The sequence below is a fragment of the Eulemur rufifrons genome, chromosome 13 (assembly GCF_041146395.1).
Source record: "Eulemur rufifrons isolate Redbay chromosome 13, OSU_ERuf_1, whole genome shotgun sequence".
Classification (NCBI taxonomy): Eukaryota; Metazoa; Chordata; class Mammalia; order Primates; family Lemuridae; genus Eulemur; species Eulemur rufifrons.
The window spans coordinates 4,326,104-4,343,551 of NC_090995.1; the positions used below are offsets into that span (position 1 = coordinate 4,326,104).

The following is a 17,448-nucleotide window of genomic DNA, read 5'->3' on the forward strand; positions in this document are numbered from 1 at the left end:
ATAACCATGGTTGGCTACTTGGATTGAAATTTTCTTTAAAATTGAATTTATAAAGAGCTGTATCAATAATTCAGTTTAGGTTGAAATAATTTCTTTAGTGTTTACATTGTGGAATTTCAGACTTTTGTCAATCACTTGTCTGAGGTACAGTTCCAAAATTGCCTTCTATTAATATAAAAAGCCTATCTTAATAACCAAATACACAGTTTTAATCTCTTGTTGTATCAATGTTTTTATATGAGAATGATGAACTCTTAGAGAACTATAGTAATGGTTTAGATTCCTAAAAAGGAGAGAGCTGATGGCCGGGCGCGGTGGCTCACGCCTGTAATCCTAGCACTCTGGGAGGCCGAGGTGGGCGGATCGTTTGAGCTCAGGAGTTCGAGACCAGCCTGAGCAAGAGTGAGACCCCATCTCTACTAAAAATAGAAAGAAATTATATGGACAGCTAAAAATATATATAGAAAAAATTAGCCGGGCATGGTGGTGCATGCCTGTAGTCCCAGCTACTCGGGAGGCTGAGACAGGAGGATCGCTTGAGCTCAGGAGTGGAGTTTGAGGTTGCTGTGAGCTAGGCTGACGCCACGGCACTCACTCTAGCCTGGGCAACAGAGTGAGACTCTGTCTCAAAAAAAAAAAAAAAAAAAAAAAAAAAAGGAGAGAGCTGAGAAGGAAACATTTCCTCAATGTTTTGTTGTAATTGATGAGGCCATGTTTGAATGTTGAGTCTTTTGACATCCATAAATTCTAACCTCTTAAAAAAGGAATTGGATTTCTTCATGTTTCTGAATACATATTATACATTTAATGAAAAGAACCATAACTGATATTGATTGTCAGAAATAATAAGCTTGTCAATAAATAAAGCAGTCACTTGTACAGGTATAGGTAGGGAGAATGAATTAGGCAATTTGAGTACATGCAATACACTTAACAGTGAAAGTGATTTATGGATATTACATCTTCCTGACTCATGAATGGTAACATTAGTAGTTGGCCTAGTAGAAAGAGATATATATATTACTGCCATTTCTCTTCTCTTTTATCAGTGTTTCTGCAGATGAAGATATATTTTCTTGTTAGACATGGATAAGGGAATGTGACATAAGCTCTTTTCCAAATAGAGTAATATTAAAATGTGACTTTTTCCTTACATTTTGACAGATGTCTGCATTAATACATAAATATCCCATACTGAATTTGCATTTTTTGAGAGTCAGGTTGGATTACATTTTCCACCAAATGTGTAATTTGGTAAAATTTTTGGCCACTAAAGTAATTTACATATTCAAGTAGGTTATATATTTTAAAGAATATATTTTTTTACTTTTATTTATTTTTATTTCAGGAAATTATGGGGGTACAAACATTTTGGTTACATGTTATGACTTTGCCACATCCCAACCATTATTTGAGACCTGCCCTTTCTCCCCCTACAACGTTCACCATATCCATTAGTTGCGAGTTTACCCACCCCCTGCCCCCAAAGAATTTTACTACTGTGTGAGCACCTTAGTGTTGATCAGTCAGTGCCAATTTGATGGTGAGTGCATGTGGTGCCTATTTTTCCATTCTTGTGATACCTCACTTTGGAGGTGAGAGGATTGCTTGAGGCCAAGAGTTTGAGAACAGCCTGGGCAATATAGCAAGACCCTGTCTCTACAAAGGGAGTTAAAAAAATATTAGCTGGGCATGGTGGCAGGCGCCTATAGTCCTAGCTACTTGGAAGGCTGAGGCAGGAGGATCCCTTGAGCACAGGAGTTAAGGCTTCAGTGAGCTATGATTGATGCCACTGCAGTCCAGCCTGGGTGACAGAGTGAGATCCCATCTCTTAACCAAAAAAAAAAAAAAAAAAAAGTATGGCTAATTTTTATCAAGAAAATTAAGAAATACATTTTTAAAAATTTACCTAAATTGATGATCTCCATGTGCACTGATTACCTATTAAGGAGTATGTAGGTGCTAAACTTTAAGAAACACTATAATTGAAACTAATAGACAACGAGTTGTCTTCATCTTGGGTATTAAATGCCTTGTTTGTTTTAGTGCTCTTAGATAATTACAAGAATCGTCAATTTAGGGAATCAGAATTTCTCCATCATCTTCTTGATGCTAGTACATCCATGTGAGATCCATATTGACATTCCACCACACAGATTCAGAGAAAGTTCTGACTCTGGTACTTTCACTACTTGATGACTTGCTCTACAGCCTTGTTTATCTGCTCAGGAGGGTGTCTATAATCTGGCCAGTTGAGCCTACTTTCACACTTTATTTTCTGATTGCCATCAACCCATTTTCTATCCACTTTATAGAGGAGAAGATACAGAAAATTCTAATTTATTGTGTTCAGTAACTTGTGAATATAATAGGAAGTTAGATATTCTGTCTCACAATAATGAGAACCATGAAGACAAAAATCAGCCTCTTCGTGGTATCAAGCAATGTTTGATATGGTCTTATCACTGCAAAATAATTAATAGTTAAAGTAAATATGAGTAATCGGGCCTTTTTCCTACGCTGCATTTCAGAGATTACTTCAGACCTATGCAATCCTACTTTGAGAACTATCAGTGTGTGTAGCAGAGATACATCAGATTGAGTCTCTGCTGACCACTGGTTAATAAAATATAATTTCATCATGATAATACTATAGGCATAGAAAACTCAAACTCATTGAACCTCTTTTAGACTTTGATTTAATAAGATCTGGAGCTAATATGTGCAGGAATTTATATATGGAGGTATATTTTTAATATATTTATACTTAGACTAAAATATTAAAGAGCAGATTGTGGAATACAGTGGCCTATCAACTGAGTTTAATCCATAAGTGAATTTTTATAGCGTATACAGTTTTTAAAAATTGAATTAGTTGCCAATGTTTGTAATTTATGGGATTTCATATACAAATCCAGATTTTCAGCTTTTCTTAAAAATGAAAAAAAATCTAACCACAATCATTTGGGAATGATTAAATGCTGACCCTGGGGCTGAGGGTGTGATTTCCAGTACACCATTTTCTATCCAGCACTTATTTGCCCTCCTCGCCCCAGCAGGCATTTGAATTCTCTATCTTTGTGAGTGTAATATTAATCTTATATGGGTCCTTTAGCTTCTTTTAAGATTTGTAGCCCTTAAAATTATTTTATTTGGATGTGTTTAATTTTGTATTATTCATTAAATGATAATGTTTATTTTCTCTTTTAAAAGAGGAATTTGGGTTTGTAAAGAGCATGAAGAATATTCTCATATCAAGTAACTGTGGAAGTTCATGTTGTGTTGCACGGTAATAAATGTTAATGAACTCTGAGCATTTACATAGCACTAATATACCAAAATAGGCATTATAAATCTTGACTGCTACTAGATAATATACCACATAGGATATAATAATTACAGGGAAACCATATAAACTATTTGTATATGTTTCCTCTTGGTGAAAAATTTTGAGTATAAAAATCTCATGTAATTCTTGATAATTGTGCTAAGATTTTAAGCATGGCCACATTTACTTGTATTTACTTTACCTCAGAACTTGGCAGTATGACTTTAGACTTGGTATATTAAATTTTTAACTCAGGCCAGTGTTGACATGAACTGTTATTCAGCAGATGTATTATGGAATCTAAGTAGCTTTTCATCAATTTTACTCAATTTCATGTTTGGTTGAAAATGCGTAAGACAATCCTGTACTCCAAAGCACTGCTGATACATAGTCAAACCTAGTGGCTTACATTTAAATTCTGCCTCTCCTGATTTACTTGCCTAGATTTACATGGAAAAGTTATTTTTGTTTTCTGTTACTAAACGTTTAGTCAGTTAACTATTAATAGTGTATGATTTATCCTACAAAGTACTTCCTGTCACTAAATTTTCTCATTTGAATGGCATATAATCTAAGTGCTGCATGTGAGAGACCCAGTGACACTTGCAATGCTATTATTGACTAATACAGTTACTTTTCAAATTGTTTTGTTCACTTAGAGTTTTCTTTACCATGTTTATTTGATTTCATTCTGTTTAAATTTAATTAGTTAAAAAACCACATAGAGCATGTTTGTTTCCTTAGATCAGAAACAAAGATGCATTATGCTTTCTAAATGAATCAAAATTTATGTTGCAATTATGCAAATGAGTGTAATAGACACATGTTCTTTTCTACAGTCCCAAATCAAATTATGTATTTGAGTTATATATTATACCATTAAATCAGTCATAAAGACTAAGTCACTTAAAGAGTTAACTGTATCTGGGACATATTTTTAAAATATATTTCAATTTAAAATAAAAGACCTGTTTTCTTTGAGGAGATAGTGTCAAGTATAAGCATATAGCAAAAATTAGGTTGATATAAGCATTGTAAGATGCAAACTATCATTTTAAATTGCTTATAAATTTGTTTCTACATGTTAGATGACGGAAAAAAAATGCTGAATGTCTTCTTGTGTGTAGGAATTAAAATAGATGCATTTTAATTAGCTCTGGAAAATGGAATAATTATCAGTATGACCAAAATATTCAGTCTAGATATTAGTTGAAAAATGTAGTAAATGATCTCAAAATCATGTTAGAATAAAGTCTAAAGATTAGAATGATTCATAGAGTCATATGGGCCATTTAGAAAAGATTAGTGATTTTAACAATATAGTATTAAAATTAATGTAATACTGAGAGTCACATAAATATTACATAATATTATTAGCCCTTGTCTCTTCTTTCTCTACACAATTTTCCCAGAAACCACATTTAGTTTCATGGCCACATATGTACTGATCACTTCTAAATACACAGATCACTTCCCGTGTGTATTTATAGCTCTGACCTCTTTGCTGAGCTCCATTCCTTCATGAATTATTGTCATATAGACATCTGCACCTTGATGTTTTACAGAAACTACAAAACTAACATTTCTTTTAATTTTTACCACTCAGCAAGGATACAAAACTAACATTTCAAAATTGAACTAGTCTTTCTCCTAACCTTGCCCTGGTTTCTGTTTTTTCTATTTGATAATTGCTTACATTCATTAACCAGGACTGTGTCACACAGCCACTCCTACCTATCAGGAAAAAGGAGGTTGGTAATTGGGACTGTGCTAGCAGCCAATAATATCTGTCTCAACCATTTATAAGAAATGTTACTTTTGGAAATAATTTAATTTCTTTGTGTCACATTTTTTTTTTAAATCTGTGAATTGAAATAGTGCCTGTCAAACAGTAGGTGCTTAGTGAATTTAGCTGTTGTTTCAGTTACTTGTTTCTGTATAGCCAGTCACTCCAAAATGTAGTGCATTGAAACAACAAAAATTTGTCATTTTCTGTGATTGCACTAATAGTGGCAGACAGGGTTTGATTACTAAAGCAAAATTGACAATGCTTAAATCTATAGATTATTGCAGAAAAAGAATACAAATAGCAACAGCATTAAAGTAAGGATATTATTCATAGCCAAAGTCTGCAAGGGTTTCAGAGAGGTCAAGAGTAAACTTTACTTATTTTCCTTCTCTAAGGCCATAGCAGGACATTTGGATTAGGAACCAGTGATACATGAATGAAACACCTCAGAACCAGCAAGCACAAAATGGAGTCTTGCCAGGGTTTCTTATACTCTGCTAGACATATAGGCATATTGTTATATAACTAGCTAACTGTTGGATTTGCGTTTTGCTCTAAGTAAGACTGGAAACCTTTATATGGATTTGAGAAGGGAAGTGATGAATCTGACTTAAATTCTGGACCAGATCCATCACTAGCTGCTGTGTTAATAGGCTGAAGATGAACAAGGGTGGAAGTAGGGGGAATTTAGGAAATTTTCACAATAATTCAGGTAAGAGATAGTGGTGGCTTGGACCAGAGTGAAAGTTGTGGAGGTGGAGGGAAATGGTTAAATTTGGACTATTATAAAGATAGGGCTGACAGGATATGCTGATAGAACTTCATTATACATCCAATTTATAAGCCAATTACTTAATTAATAAATTAAAGAGTAATTATTTCAACTGTAGAAAAATAGTTGAAGTATATATGAAGCATAAGATTTAAATTTAACTTTATTATTTTTTTTACTATGGAAGGTACTTTATCAAGGTAATTAAAATATTCGATGAATAGCAGTTTTTGATATATATTAAATATCTAATCTGTATCACTAAAATAATAAAGAACTCAATCTCAGGGTTTACTGAATTAATTCTTATCTATTGTAAAGTATCTAGTTAAAAGCTTAATGTCTTATAATTCTAACGTTTGTAGTTGAAATACTTCCTGAAACCTATTGTTGGAAAAATAGCAGGCTAAAAAGAAATTTGAAAAGACAGTAAAGTGTAGTTTTTCGAGAAAAGCTAGTTGCATACTTTTAAATGGAAGCACTATAGAAGTCATTTTTATTCATTTTAATATTTAACCGTGTGAACAGCTAGATTATTTTTTCTGGGCTTTATCAGTAGAGGGCAGCAAAGTCTCAGGTAGAGTGTGTTCCTAAGTTCAGGGGAAGCTTTGCTAAGGAAAATTTTCTTTTTTGCTGCTGTTAAGAAGTTTGTTCTGGCTTGCCTTTTAATGAAGCTGTTTGATAATATTATATAGGAATTCGTTGAAAAACCCTGTAGCTTTGGTTCACATATTTAGCCAGCTCTTCCCTTATGTGCTGTAGATCCTTTCTTAATAAGAACACGTATTTCTTTCTTTCCGTAATTTAGGGAGTACCAGGGCCAGGAAGATATGACATTAAAAGTCAATTTCAAAAGACAGAATGTATGACACCAAACGTAAATGATGCATCTCCTGCTTTTCTTTCTCAATCCCAGGTAATGGTCTACAGTGATTTTCATATATAGAGTCTGATAGGCATAGTGTGAGGCCAGCAACAAATCCGATGGTGTTTATGGAGATTATGAAAAGAAAGGTGGCGTTTAAGCAAATTGGAAACAGACATGGTCTGGGCAAAACATATTGCCAAAATATGTGGGTAAAATGAAGTGAAATAAGATTAGAATATTAACAATAACAGATGAATATTTGAATTGGAACCATCTATTAAACGTTTTCTATTAAGAAAATTTGCATATGTGAATGTTCAATTCAGTTTATAGGAAATGTGTATTTTAGTCTGTTTTAAAATCTGTTTTGCCAGTGAGTGTGTGGGCTGTTAATGGGTAACTTATAAGGACATGCATATCTTCCCAAAAAGGTTCTGAATGTGTTCAAGGAGCCTGGCCATAGATCACATCTGTAACTGCCACTGAGACCTTCTTTAGTGATGTAACAGTCATAGAATATATTTCACAGTAACCACTTCACATTCTCCAAGGAATATACTAAGGGGACTTGAGAGTATCAAAGATATTTCTAAGGCAAGATGATCATAATACTAGCAAACTTTATAGTATGGCAGTCTCCATACAAAAGTAGTTGTGGTATTTATTCTCCTATGCCATGTACAGCTCTGATTACCTTATTTAACTTGGGAGTATTATTAACCTTCAGGTGACTAAAGATGACTACTTTGGTTTGATTGTACTTAAGAGACACCTCCTTGGAGACAATTGCACGTATATTTTGGAGATATAATTAACATGACTTTTTAATGGGTTAGATGTTGTAGTGAGGGACTGGGAAGAATCAAGAATGAATATCAAGTTACTGCCTTGAGCAACTTAATGGTACTTAAGGTACTATATAAGATGTGTGGAGGACAGGATATTTCGTGTGTTTGTGCATGTGTGTGTATGTATGTGTGCCCTTAATTTTTTTAAATATAATTTTTACAACTAGAACTCTCAGTTTTTATCCTATTTCTGTTCATCTGATATATAGCTCTAACTTTATATCGCTTGTCACCAATCATATTTTAAATATATTTTCAAAAATGGAAAAGAAATATTATATCAATTTGGTTTACGGGGATGATGGAGAAAAGAACAATGGTTCTGGGGTGAAAGATATGGAGGAGTTAAAACCAAACAGGATAGCCTACTAGTGATAGTGTTTTGTTGAATATGAACAGGTATACTAATGATTATGATAGAAAATCATAGGTAATGCAATTAACAAGGTTTACTTGGAACACAGAATTTCTGGCTTATAGGAAAAGAGAAAGATAAACATCTGAGACATTTACTTTAGTCATTAATTTAAGGAGTTGGTTGGTATTTTATCTGAATGCATTGAATTGTCTTATGTCTTCCATTATTAATTTTCAAAATGTATATTTCCTTTATAACAATTGTTCTGAATCCTTGATGCATATTAGAAACACTTGGGGGATTTTAATAAATTCTGATACCCAGGTGCCAACCTGCCCTTCTACTCTTCCTCCCAAAGTTTGGTCCAGAATAGAACCCAGGCACCAGTATTTTTTTTAACTCTTCAAGTGATTCTAATATGCAGCCAGGGTTGAGAATTATTATTTTATAAACATTGTACTCAGCATCTAAATAATAAGACAGTATTTAGAAATAAAAATTGAGAATCCTCTTTGGTACTTCCAGTAATAAATTGTTATTTTGGTAGTGTTAATATTTACCTACTTTACGAAGTACAAAAGAACATATATAATACACTTTTTTTTTGTGGAAGAAAGAAGGGAAAATGGGAAAATATGTACATAACTAGTTGTCTTCATACTCTATGGCAAGGATAAACCAGAAACAATGACATTGGTTACCTTTAAGAGATGGTGAGGATATAGAGTGGAATTCTGGAGCTTATTTGAACTGGCTTGCAAAAGCCAGTTAATTTTCCAGGAGTTTTGTAAGCCTGATTGATGTCATGTTGGTAGTGTGAAACTAGCCATTGCTGTGGTTGTATTTACACCATGGAAATTGGCAAATGTTACCAATTGAGACCTTTCCCCCACTAGTGGTGCAGCATCTGATGGGGTAGAAGGGAAATGGAGGGAATGACATTTTTTTTAACTACATTAAAAAAAATACATATTTTGTGTCTTGGAAGCATGGCAATGTTTCATATATTCAAAAATAAAAATAAATCAATAAGCATGGGAAGGGTTAAGAAAACTGCTAAAACTGAAAACAAATGGACACAAATGAGTAGTTATATTTGAAATGAATGTCCTTAACCACAATGAGGGAAGAAAGAAGGAATAATACAGGTAACCATAATATTTGACTGTATCAGCCTTAGATGAGATTGGGGGTGAGTGAGTAGTAAATGTAAGAATGGAAAACAAATTTTGAATTATTTTTAGAAGGTTGGTTTATTGGAGTGGTATATGTGAAGCAATTATAAAACTATTTTAGATATATTATATGTTTGAGCAATAAAGTTGATATTGTGAGCCAGCATTTTCACTGTGGAAGAAGGTACATGCAAATATGGGTTGGAGGAGGTAAGAGAGGACCACATGGCATTGTTCTGATGTGAACTCATGATTTTTAATATATATTGTATATATGTATACATATATGCATATCTGTGTGTGTGTACTTTCTCTACACACGCACACACACACACACACACACACACACATTTCCTAGCTCTGCTTGCTAAATGAGCCAAGAAAAAAAGATACCCCAGTAGCAAGGAGCACATCTAGTGCCCAGATCTTGATCTCAAATTCCATTCCCTACTACGAGGAACAGGATGCCTCAGAGAAATAACTGAATCCAGAATAGGTGGAAGAAGAACGTGTAGCATCTGAAGTCAGAAAGTAAGTTCTAAAAAAAAAATGATGAAAGCAAATCATAGGGACATAGGAACCAATGTGAAGTGACCCCCCCTTGTATAGAAAGTTTGGTAATTAATTATAAAAATTATTAAAACTGGCATTCATGAGTCCATATGGATAATAAATAGATACCTAAATATAGTTGACCCTTGAACAACGTGGGGGTTGTGGTGTTGATCCCAATGCATTTGAAAATCCTTGTATAACTTTTGACTTACCCAAAATGTAACTAATAATAGGCTACTGTTGACTGGAAGCCTTCCTGATAACATAAATAGTGGATTAATACAAACTGTGTATGTTATATGTGTTATATACTATGTTTTTACAATAAAGTAAGCTAGGGAAAAGAAAATGTTACTAAGAAAATCATGAGGAAGAGAAAATTTATTTACTATTCAATAAGTGAAAGTAGATTATCATAAAGGTCTTCCTCCTTGTCCTCATCACATTGAGTAGGTTGTGGGGAGAGGAGGGAAGAAGAAGGGTTGGTCTTGCTGTCTCAGATGGCAGAGGTGGAAGAAATTCTGCATGTAAGTGGACTCACACAGTTCAAACCCGTGTTGTTCAAGGGTCAATTTTATATGGACAGATAGATAGGTAGATAATGAAATAAATAATTGAAGAAGGGAGAGCTCTTGCTTATAGTAGAATGCTGAGTGTTTAATACAGAATGAGTACTGGATTTGATCAAAATTAAAATCATGAGTGAGGGACGCAGGACGTCATGTGCCTCCAGATGTGATAACCTGAGAAAGCCACAACGTCACCTATTTAGTATTCTGTCCAGAAATGTATAACCTGGATGTAATCATGAGCAAGAATCATATAAACCCCAAATAAGAAAGGTTCTATTATACACAAGGGGGATGTGATATCCTTCCAAAATGTCAAAGTCACAAAACACAAAAGAAGGCTCTGGAAATGTTCCTACATTAAAGGAAACTAAAGAGACATGATGACTAAAAGCAGTATCTGATCCTGAACTACATTATGTACTGAAGGTGACAAGTATAATAGAGGCATTATTAGATCAGCTGACAAATTGGGAATACGAATGGTAAAGTATGTCGTTGATACATTCACTGAAGTTGATAACTGTACTGTGAATATGTTAGAAAATATCTTTTTTTTTTAATAAATACATAGTGAAGTATTTAGGGGTAAAGAGCCATGACATAGGTAACTTTCCATCAAGTAGTTATATATATGTGTGCGTATATACAGTAGAGAGACAGGGAAAGGGGGAGACGGACAGACAGACAGAAAGAGACAGAGACAGAATTGGAAAACAAAAAAAGCAAATGAGGTAACATGATAATAGGTGAATCCAGGTAAAGATTATACAGGTGTTTTCTGTATTATTTTTATTCATGCAACTTTTCTGTAAATTTGCAATTATTTTCAAATAAAAAGTTAAAAAGTAAGATTATAAATGCTATATTTCATAGGAGTTTATAGTTATACAAATAGACACATATAGTTAATATTAATAAGCTTATAAATTAAACTGGATTTATAAACTACTTGAATCTAAGATTTTATTCTTAAGGTATTTAATAATATTGATGAGTTAATTGAATATATTAATACATGTTGAGGAAATTTGTGAATTAATGTATTTTGCTTACATAAAAGAAATTATTTAGATCATATAGTTATTTATTTACTTATTATCTTAACTTGAAGGATATTTTAAGTGTGAAAATTGTCCATACACTGTCATCTAGAATCTTTTGTTGAGAGTATTTCCTTCTAAAAGTCTATTTGCCTTAGTAAGGCACATAATGCATTACTATATTGGTATACAGATGATTTTGCTAAAAGCTATATATTTTATGTTTTGATGATACATAAAGATGATACATAAGATGATACAAGATCTTAATTCACCTACATTTTCTTCACTCCATTAAGAAATAAATTAAACTGCAAATGTTATATTACTTAGAAGGCAGCTTTTAACTCATGAAATATCAAAATGTACTATAGTTTCTCACTGGCATATTCTCTTGTTCTTCACTAGAGATTCTTACCTATAAAATCAATCACCCCAGCTCCGGGCACATATAATGAATCTCGAACTGCTTTCATGTCATTGAATAAAACATCAGGACTGAAAAATATCCCATTTGGTCAAAGTGCTGCTCGATTCACAAAGGACTTCAGGACAGAGGAAATGCCAGGTTAGCAATTAATCTGCATATTTCTACTCTTTAGCTTTTTGTAACTTAATGTTCTTAACAAGGTGGATACACCAGAGTGTACTTTTTCTTTATTGTCCTACGGCTTGTGGTGTCATTTTAAGTCAACATTGTTTTAAGGCATCAACTATGCACCAAACACAGAGCAAAATAATATACAGTTTTAATATGATTTCAATTTTACATGTCATGCATCTTAATTGTAATTTTCCATTTTTTTTCCTTTATTCAGTAAATTTCCTAATTTCTCTTTTGGTGGATGAATAAATGTAACATATCAACTATGTGGTCACTACTAGTAATGTCATTTATGATATTCACTTTCATTAAACTTTTTATTTCATGGATGTTCAATCACATATTCTGACATTTTCAGTGGGCATTCCAGTAATACATAGCTAAAACTATAGAATCAAAATAACTTATAAAATTGCTAACATATAGTTTTGGTTATCTATCACTGTGTAACAAATTCAGTGGCTTAAAACAACAGAGTTTTCTTTTATATCTCATTATTTGTGCAATGACCAGAAGGCAGGGCTCAGATGAGACTGTCATTAAAGTGAGTATATAGCTCCAGCATGTCTGCATCAGGGTAGTCTGACTTTTAACATGGTGGCTCAGGGTTCCATAAGACCTGGCCAGATGCTGTAAGACTTTTCATGACCACCCACAGAACTCTGAGGACATCACTTCTTCTGCATTCTGTGAGTTAATGAAGTCACTCAGAGTAGCACACATTGAAGGGAAGGGCATGAAATTTTATCTTTCAATGACAGAGGTAGCAAAGAATTGATGGTCATTTTTCTACTCCTGGTACAGTTGCTTGCTACTCATTCCATAGAGAGGTTGAGTCTCACTCTTCCCCTGTAGTCTTGGCTAGCCTTGGTGGCTTTCTTGACCAATGCATGCAGTGGAAATTATATTCCAGCACTTCTCAGGCAAAGTAATAAGCTTTATAGCATCTACCTGGCCTCTGGAAACACTTTGTCTTGGAGCCCTGAACCTCTGTAGAAGGCTATTTTAAGCCTGCCATTCCTGAGAGGTCATGCATAGGTGCTCCAGGCACTAGCCCCAGTTGAGCCCAGCTCAGTAGTGCTCATCTTAAATCTGGAATCCAAATTATTTCTAAATATTAATTTATTGAGTGACCTAATTGCTTTAAGATTGAATCTTACTTTCAGTTTGATGGTCCAGTGTATTACAAATAAAGTATTATAAATGCCTAAAAGGTTAGTTTATTTATAAAGGGCAAGTTAAATTAAGAATGAACTCTAAAATCTAATCCAGAATCTCACATGTTTTAAGGATTAGTAAGAATGGCCTACATAGAAGTTTGGCCTCTTTCCATGTAGTTACTAGGTGTCAACCCAAAGGAAAAAACTGAGGCAAACTTAATGTAAGTAGAGAGTTTATCTGGGCCAAGTTTGAGGGCTGCAGTACAGGGGCAGATTCAGGTTACCCTGAATATTAATATACACTCTGATTAGCGGCAGTTACAAGTAAGTTTTTAAAGGAAAAGAAGAGGCAGTTCTTAAGTTGTTTATCAAGACTTTGCCTTAAAACAACATAAGCTATTGATTGGCCATGCATTGTTCTTTGTATCACAGACTCCAGAAACATGGAGGTAATGGGTGAGGCAGCTAGTCAGGAACAAAATACCTTTAAACAATTGCCCCTGAGCGTGGGTGCGGGGCTGCATGACTGAAGTCCCATACTCTTGTTTCTCTGGGCCTGATAAATTTCTCATACCTCACATAGCTCGAGCCATTTTTCTTGAACTATTTTTTTTTTTCATAGGATACAGTAATGAATTGGGCCTGTCAACCAGTGATAGTGCAGATGTGACCACCTAATGTAGAGCTCCAGAATGGTAGCAAGTTACTGTTAGAAGGTACCACTAAACCTTCTAGATTTCCCTTAGCAGATGTGATCTGAGGTTCCTGGGCATTTCTACACTTAAGGACTGGAAAATGAATGCAAAAAACTTCTAATGGGAGTGAGTCATGTGATGAGAATGGCTTTCCAAGTTAGAAACTTAATAAGGTGGTACCTGAGATGTACGCCTCTGATGTCTCTAGTCCTGAGGCCATGCAGTGTTAAGTACTTACATCAGGTTTTAATCTGAAATTTCGGTTCTTAGCATGCTCAAGGCTGAAGAATGACTAGACATGCCAAAGTTAGGCAAACATGGAAATGAGGTTTATCGAGGAGTGAAAGATAGGATTATAGGGCAAGAGCAAGATACAGATTTACAGAGCATGATACATACACTGCAGATGACAACCGGACCCATTGTCACAGCAGGAAAGCAAAAGGAAGGGTGCAAAAAAAGGGACTTGGTTATAGTTTGTGTCTTGTTTTATAGTGCCTGGATTGGGACCTCCCTAGTGGCTCAGATGTCACCGTGGAACCACTTTGATTGGACAGTTGGGAGTTGCATTACTACACATGTGGGTTGTTCTAGTTTGGTGCGTGGGCTAGAGAGTCCTCTGCATTCTTTTGCAGCTGGCACGCTAATTTGATTGGCAGATTCGTAGGGTATTTCCTCTTCCCCAAGTATGGCAGTCACTTGGGAGATTAGGGTGGGACAGGACCAAGATGGGGGCCTTCTTCCCAGGTGGGGCAGTTGCACCAAAGCAATAGTACCCACTTTGGCCCCCAGGAGACCTGGAGTCCCTCACTATCTACCCAACATTTAAACTCATCTATAAAGTGTTATATTGTACTCTTGTGCCAGAAGGGAGATAGGTCTGACATACAGTTACTTGTCTTTTAAGTACCCTTAGATGGTGGCTAAAATAATTTTTATTATACTTTCTGTTTATCTTCTTTCTAAACATTACCAATGGAAAAATGTTTGAAGACAGCATGAATGACACATATTAGCACTTAGGTTTTCTGAGAGTTGACACAACAGAATTTTGATAGAGACTTTTACGGAATAGACTAGAACTGGAATATTTGGAAAATTGGGAAGAGTTTGTATGCTTTTTGAGAAAAACCTGTATGTATAAGGAGTATGAAGAATTAATCACTTTTAGATCTGGAATGAACCAAAGTATCTTTTAGCCTAGTGCTACCCAGAGTGCCCTTTGCCAACTGTTTGTTTCCTGTGTATGATGAGAAAGGAGAATTTACACCAGAATGTAAATCAATACAAAACTTCCTTCAATGAGAAGACTAGTTACAAAATGCTTAGTGAAATAGTCAGTTTACATTTAGTTGTACGCTCCTTATCCTGTAGATTGTTCTTAGGCACTGATGTAATCAATTCGTGTTACTTTTAGATGAGGAACTTGAAACCCAGAAAAACAAGTGAGATTTAAGTGAAGTTTTATATCTACTTAGTGGCAGAACTAATTTAGTAGAATCCAGATAACATGAGTATAACTAAGTTAAGTGTTTTTTGAAGTATATCATATTGCATCTAATGAATATTGCTGTTCACTGGAATTGATTTTTTGAAAAGTACTGAATTATAAAGAACATACTCAAATATATTTCAGATATTTGTTGTGATAAAAACTTTCTCAATTGCATAGAAAGTTGTATTATTTTCAATGAAAAATATATGAAAGTTTATTCACTCAGACTGACACTGTAGCAAATACTTCAGGTTATAAATATGCAATGAAAGGTAAAAGGCAAAAATTAAAGTAAATGTAATAGGGAGATGATCAGTGATTTTTTGGTCAAATTTATTTTAATGCTGCTACATGAACTTTTAACACTTTTTAGTATTGCGATTTGTTTGTTTCTAATCTAGTGAGGTATAATTTATACACAATAAAAATCATTCATTTTGAGTGCACAATATATACACTTAAATGTACAACTTGATGAATTTTGGTAAATGTATATAGTCAGGCAGCCAGCATTACAATAAAGTTTTGGAGCATTTCCACTCATAAAAAGTTTCCTCATACCCCTATGCAGGTAATCTCTACCCGCTACATACAGTCCTAGGCAATTCGTTCTTATGCTATGATTTTTACTTTTTCTGGAATTTCATAAAAATGGAATCCTACATTATTCAGAATTTTACAATTGCCTTCTTTCACTCAGCATGCTATTTTAGAGATTCATTCGTATTGTTGTGTTTCTTTTTCCTTTTTATTGCTGAGTAATATCCCATTATTTGGATATAATGTATTTTGTTAATGTATCCATCAGCTGGTGGACATTTGGGTTGTTTTAATTTCTTTTCAGAAAATATCTAGGAATAGAATTTCTAGGCCATATGACAAGTATATGTTTAACTTTATAAGAATTTGACAAACTGTATTCTAAAGTGACTATACCATTTTGCATTCCTGTCAGCAATATATAACAGTTTTTTCTAAAAAATATACTTAATTTAACATAACTCAGTTCAAAAGAAGCAATTAAAAGCATGTTTATTCTTATATATATGATTTTTAAAATAATTTTAGGTCCTGCATTTTATAATGTCCTGAATAATACTATAATTGCCAATGTTAGAAATATCTGCTTGAAGAAACAAAAGAAAAGTGCTTTTGGGTCTTCTCTTCCTCGTACTTTATTCCTGGTTCAGAAAGAAGCGTGGACTACTCCTGGGCCTGCTGATTATCAGGTAATACATTAGTACTGAAATAATATTCTTTATATTGAATACCAAGCTTTTAGAGTTATCTTAAAATTACATGTGATAATAGAATTACTATACAAGGACATTAAATAGTTATTATAACTGTATTATGTGTATTAAGGAAAGTAGAAAGATTGAGCATATTAAATAATAGAGATATGCCAGAAATTAAAAAAAAAGACAAATTGAAGTTCTAGAGATGACAAATAAAATATTTGAAAAAATTTGCACTAGGGATGTGTTGAGGGGAGGGTAATCAGAATGGTTAAGGCATGTGATTTCAAGCTATGTAACATGAGAAACATTTGAAAGAAATGTAGATGTTTAACACAGGGTTGGGGTTCACTTGACTTAGGGAGAGTAAAACAGACAACTGGTTTTGAAATGGGAAATTTTCTAATATGGAAAAGGGTTCTGTATTATGTAAGGCATACAATCAAGACCAATAGGTGAAAACTATAGAGTATCAGATTTCCATTCAGTGTAAGGAATAACTGGATTTTGGTTTAGTACAGTTTTAATGTATATATTATGATAAGAACAACAGCACTGCTTTTTTTCTCTTCATGCTACAGTTTAGATATTTTTTACTGAGATATCTTTCAGTTTACTAACCTTTTATTCAACTGATATTAAATCAATATATTGAGTTTATAATTTCAGATACTCTAATTTTTAGTTCTAGAATGACTGTTTGATTTTTTCTAAAACAATTTACTTCTCAGGAGAAAATTTCCAAGTTTTCAAGTATTTTCCCCTGTTTTATTGAAAACATTAATCATAGTCTTTTAAAAGTCCTTGTCTGCTAACTCTAATATCTGGATAACCTGTTGGTCTGTTATTTTCTTTTATTTTTTTCCTCTTGATTTGTATTTCATTTTTTATTTAATTATATTTTGGGGGTACAAGTGGTTTTTTGTTACATTGATCAATTGCATGTTGGAG

General features: G+C 33.7%; 1 protein-coding gene across 1 annotated transcript in view; it reads left to right on the forward strand.

Moving 5' to 3' along the window:
• STPG2 (sperm tail PG-rich repeat containing 2) overlaps positions 1-17,448 on the forward strand; it is a 159,949-nt gene that overhangs the window by 42,622 nt on the left and 99,879 nt on the right. The window contains exons 6-7 of the mRNA XM_069485453.1: positions 11,714-11,873; positions 16,328-16,488. Coding sequence (XP_069341554.1) covers positions 11,714-11,873; positions 16,328-16,488 — 321 coding nt within the window. The remainder of the gene's footprint in view (positions 1-11,713; positions 11,874-16,327; positions 16,489-17,448) is intronic.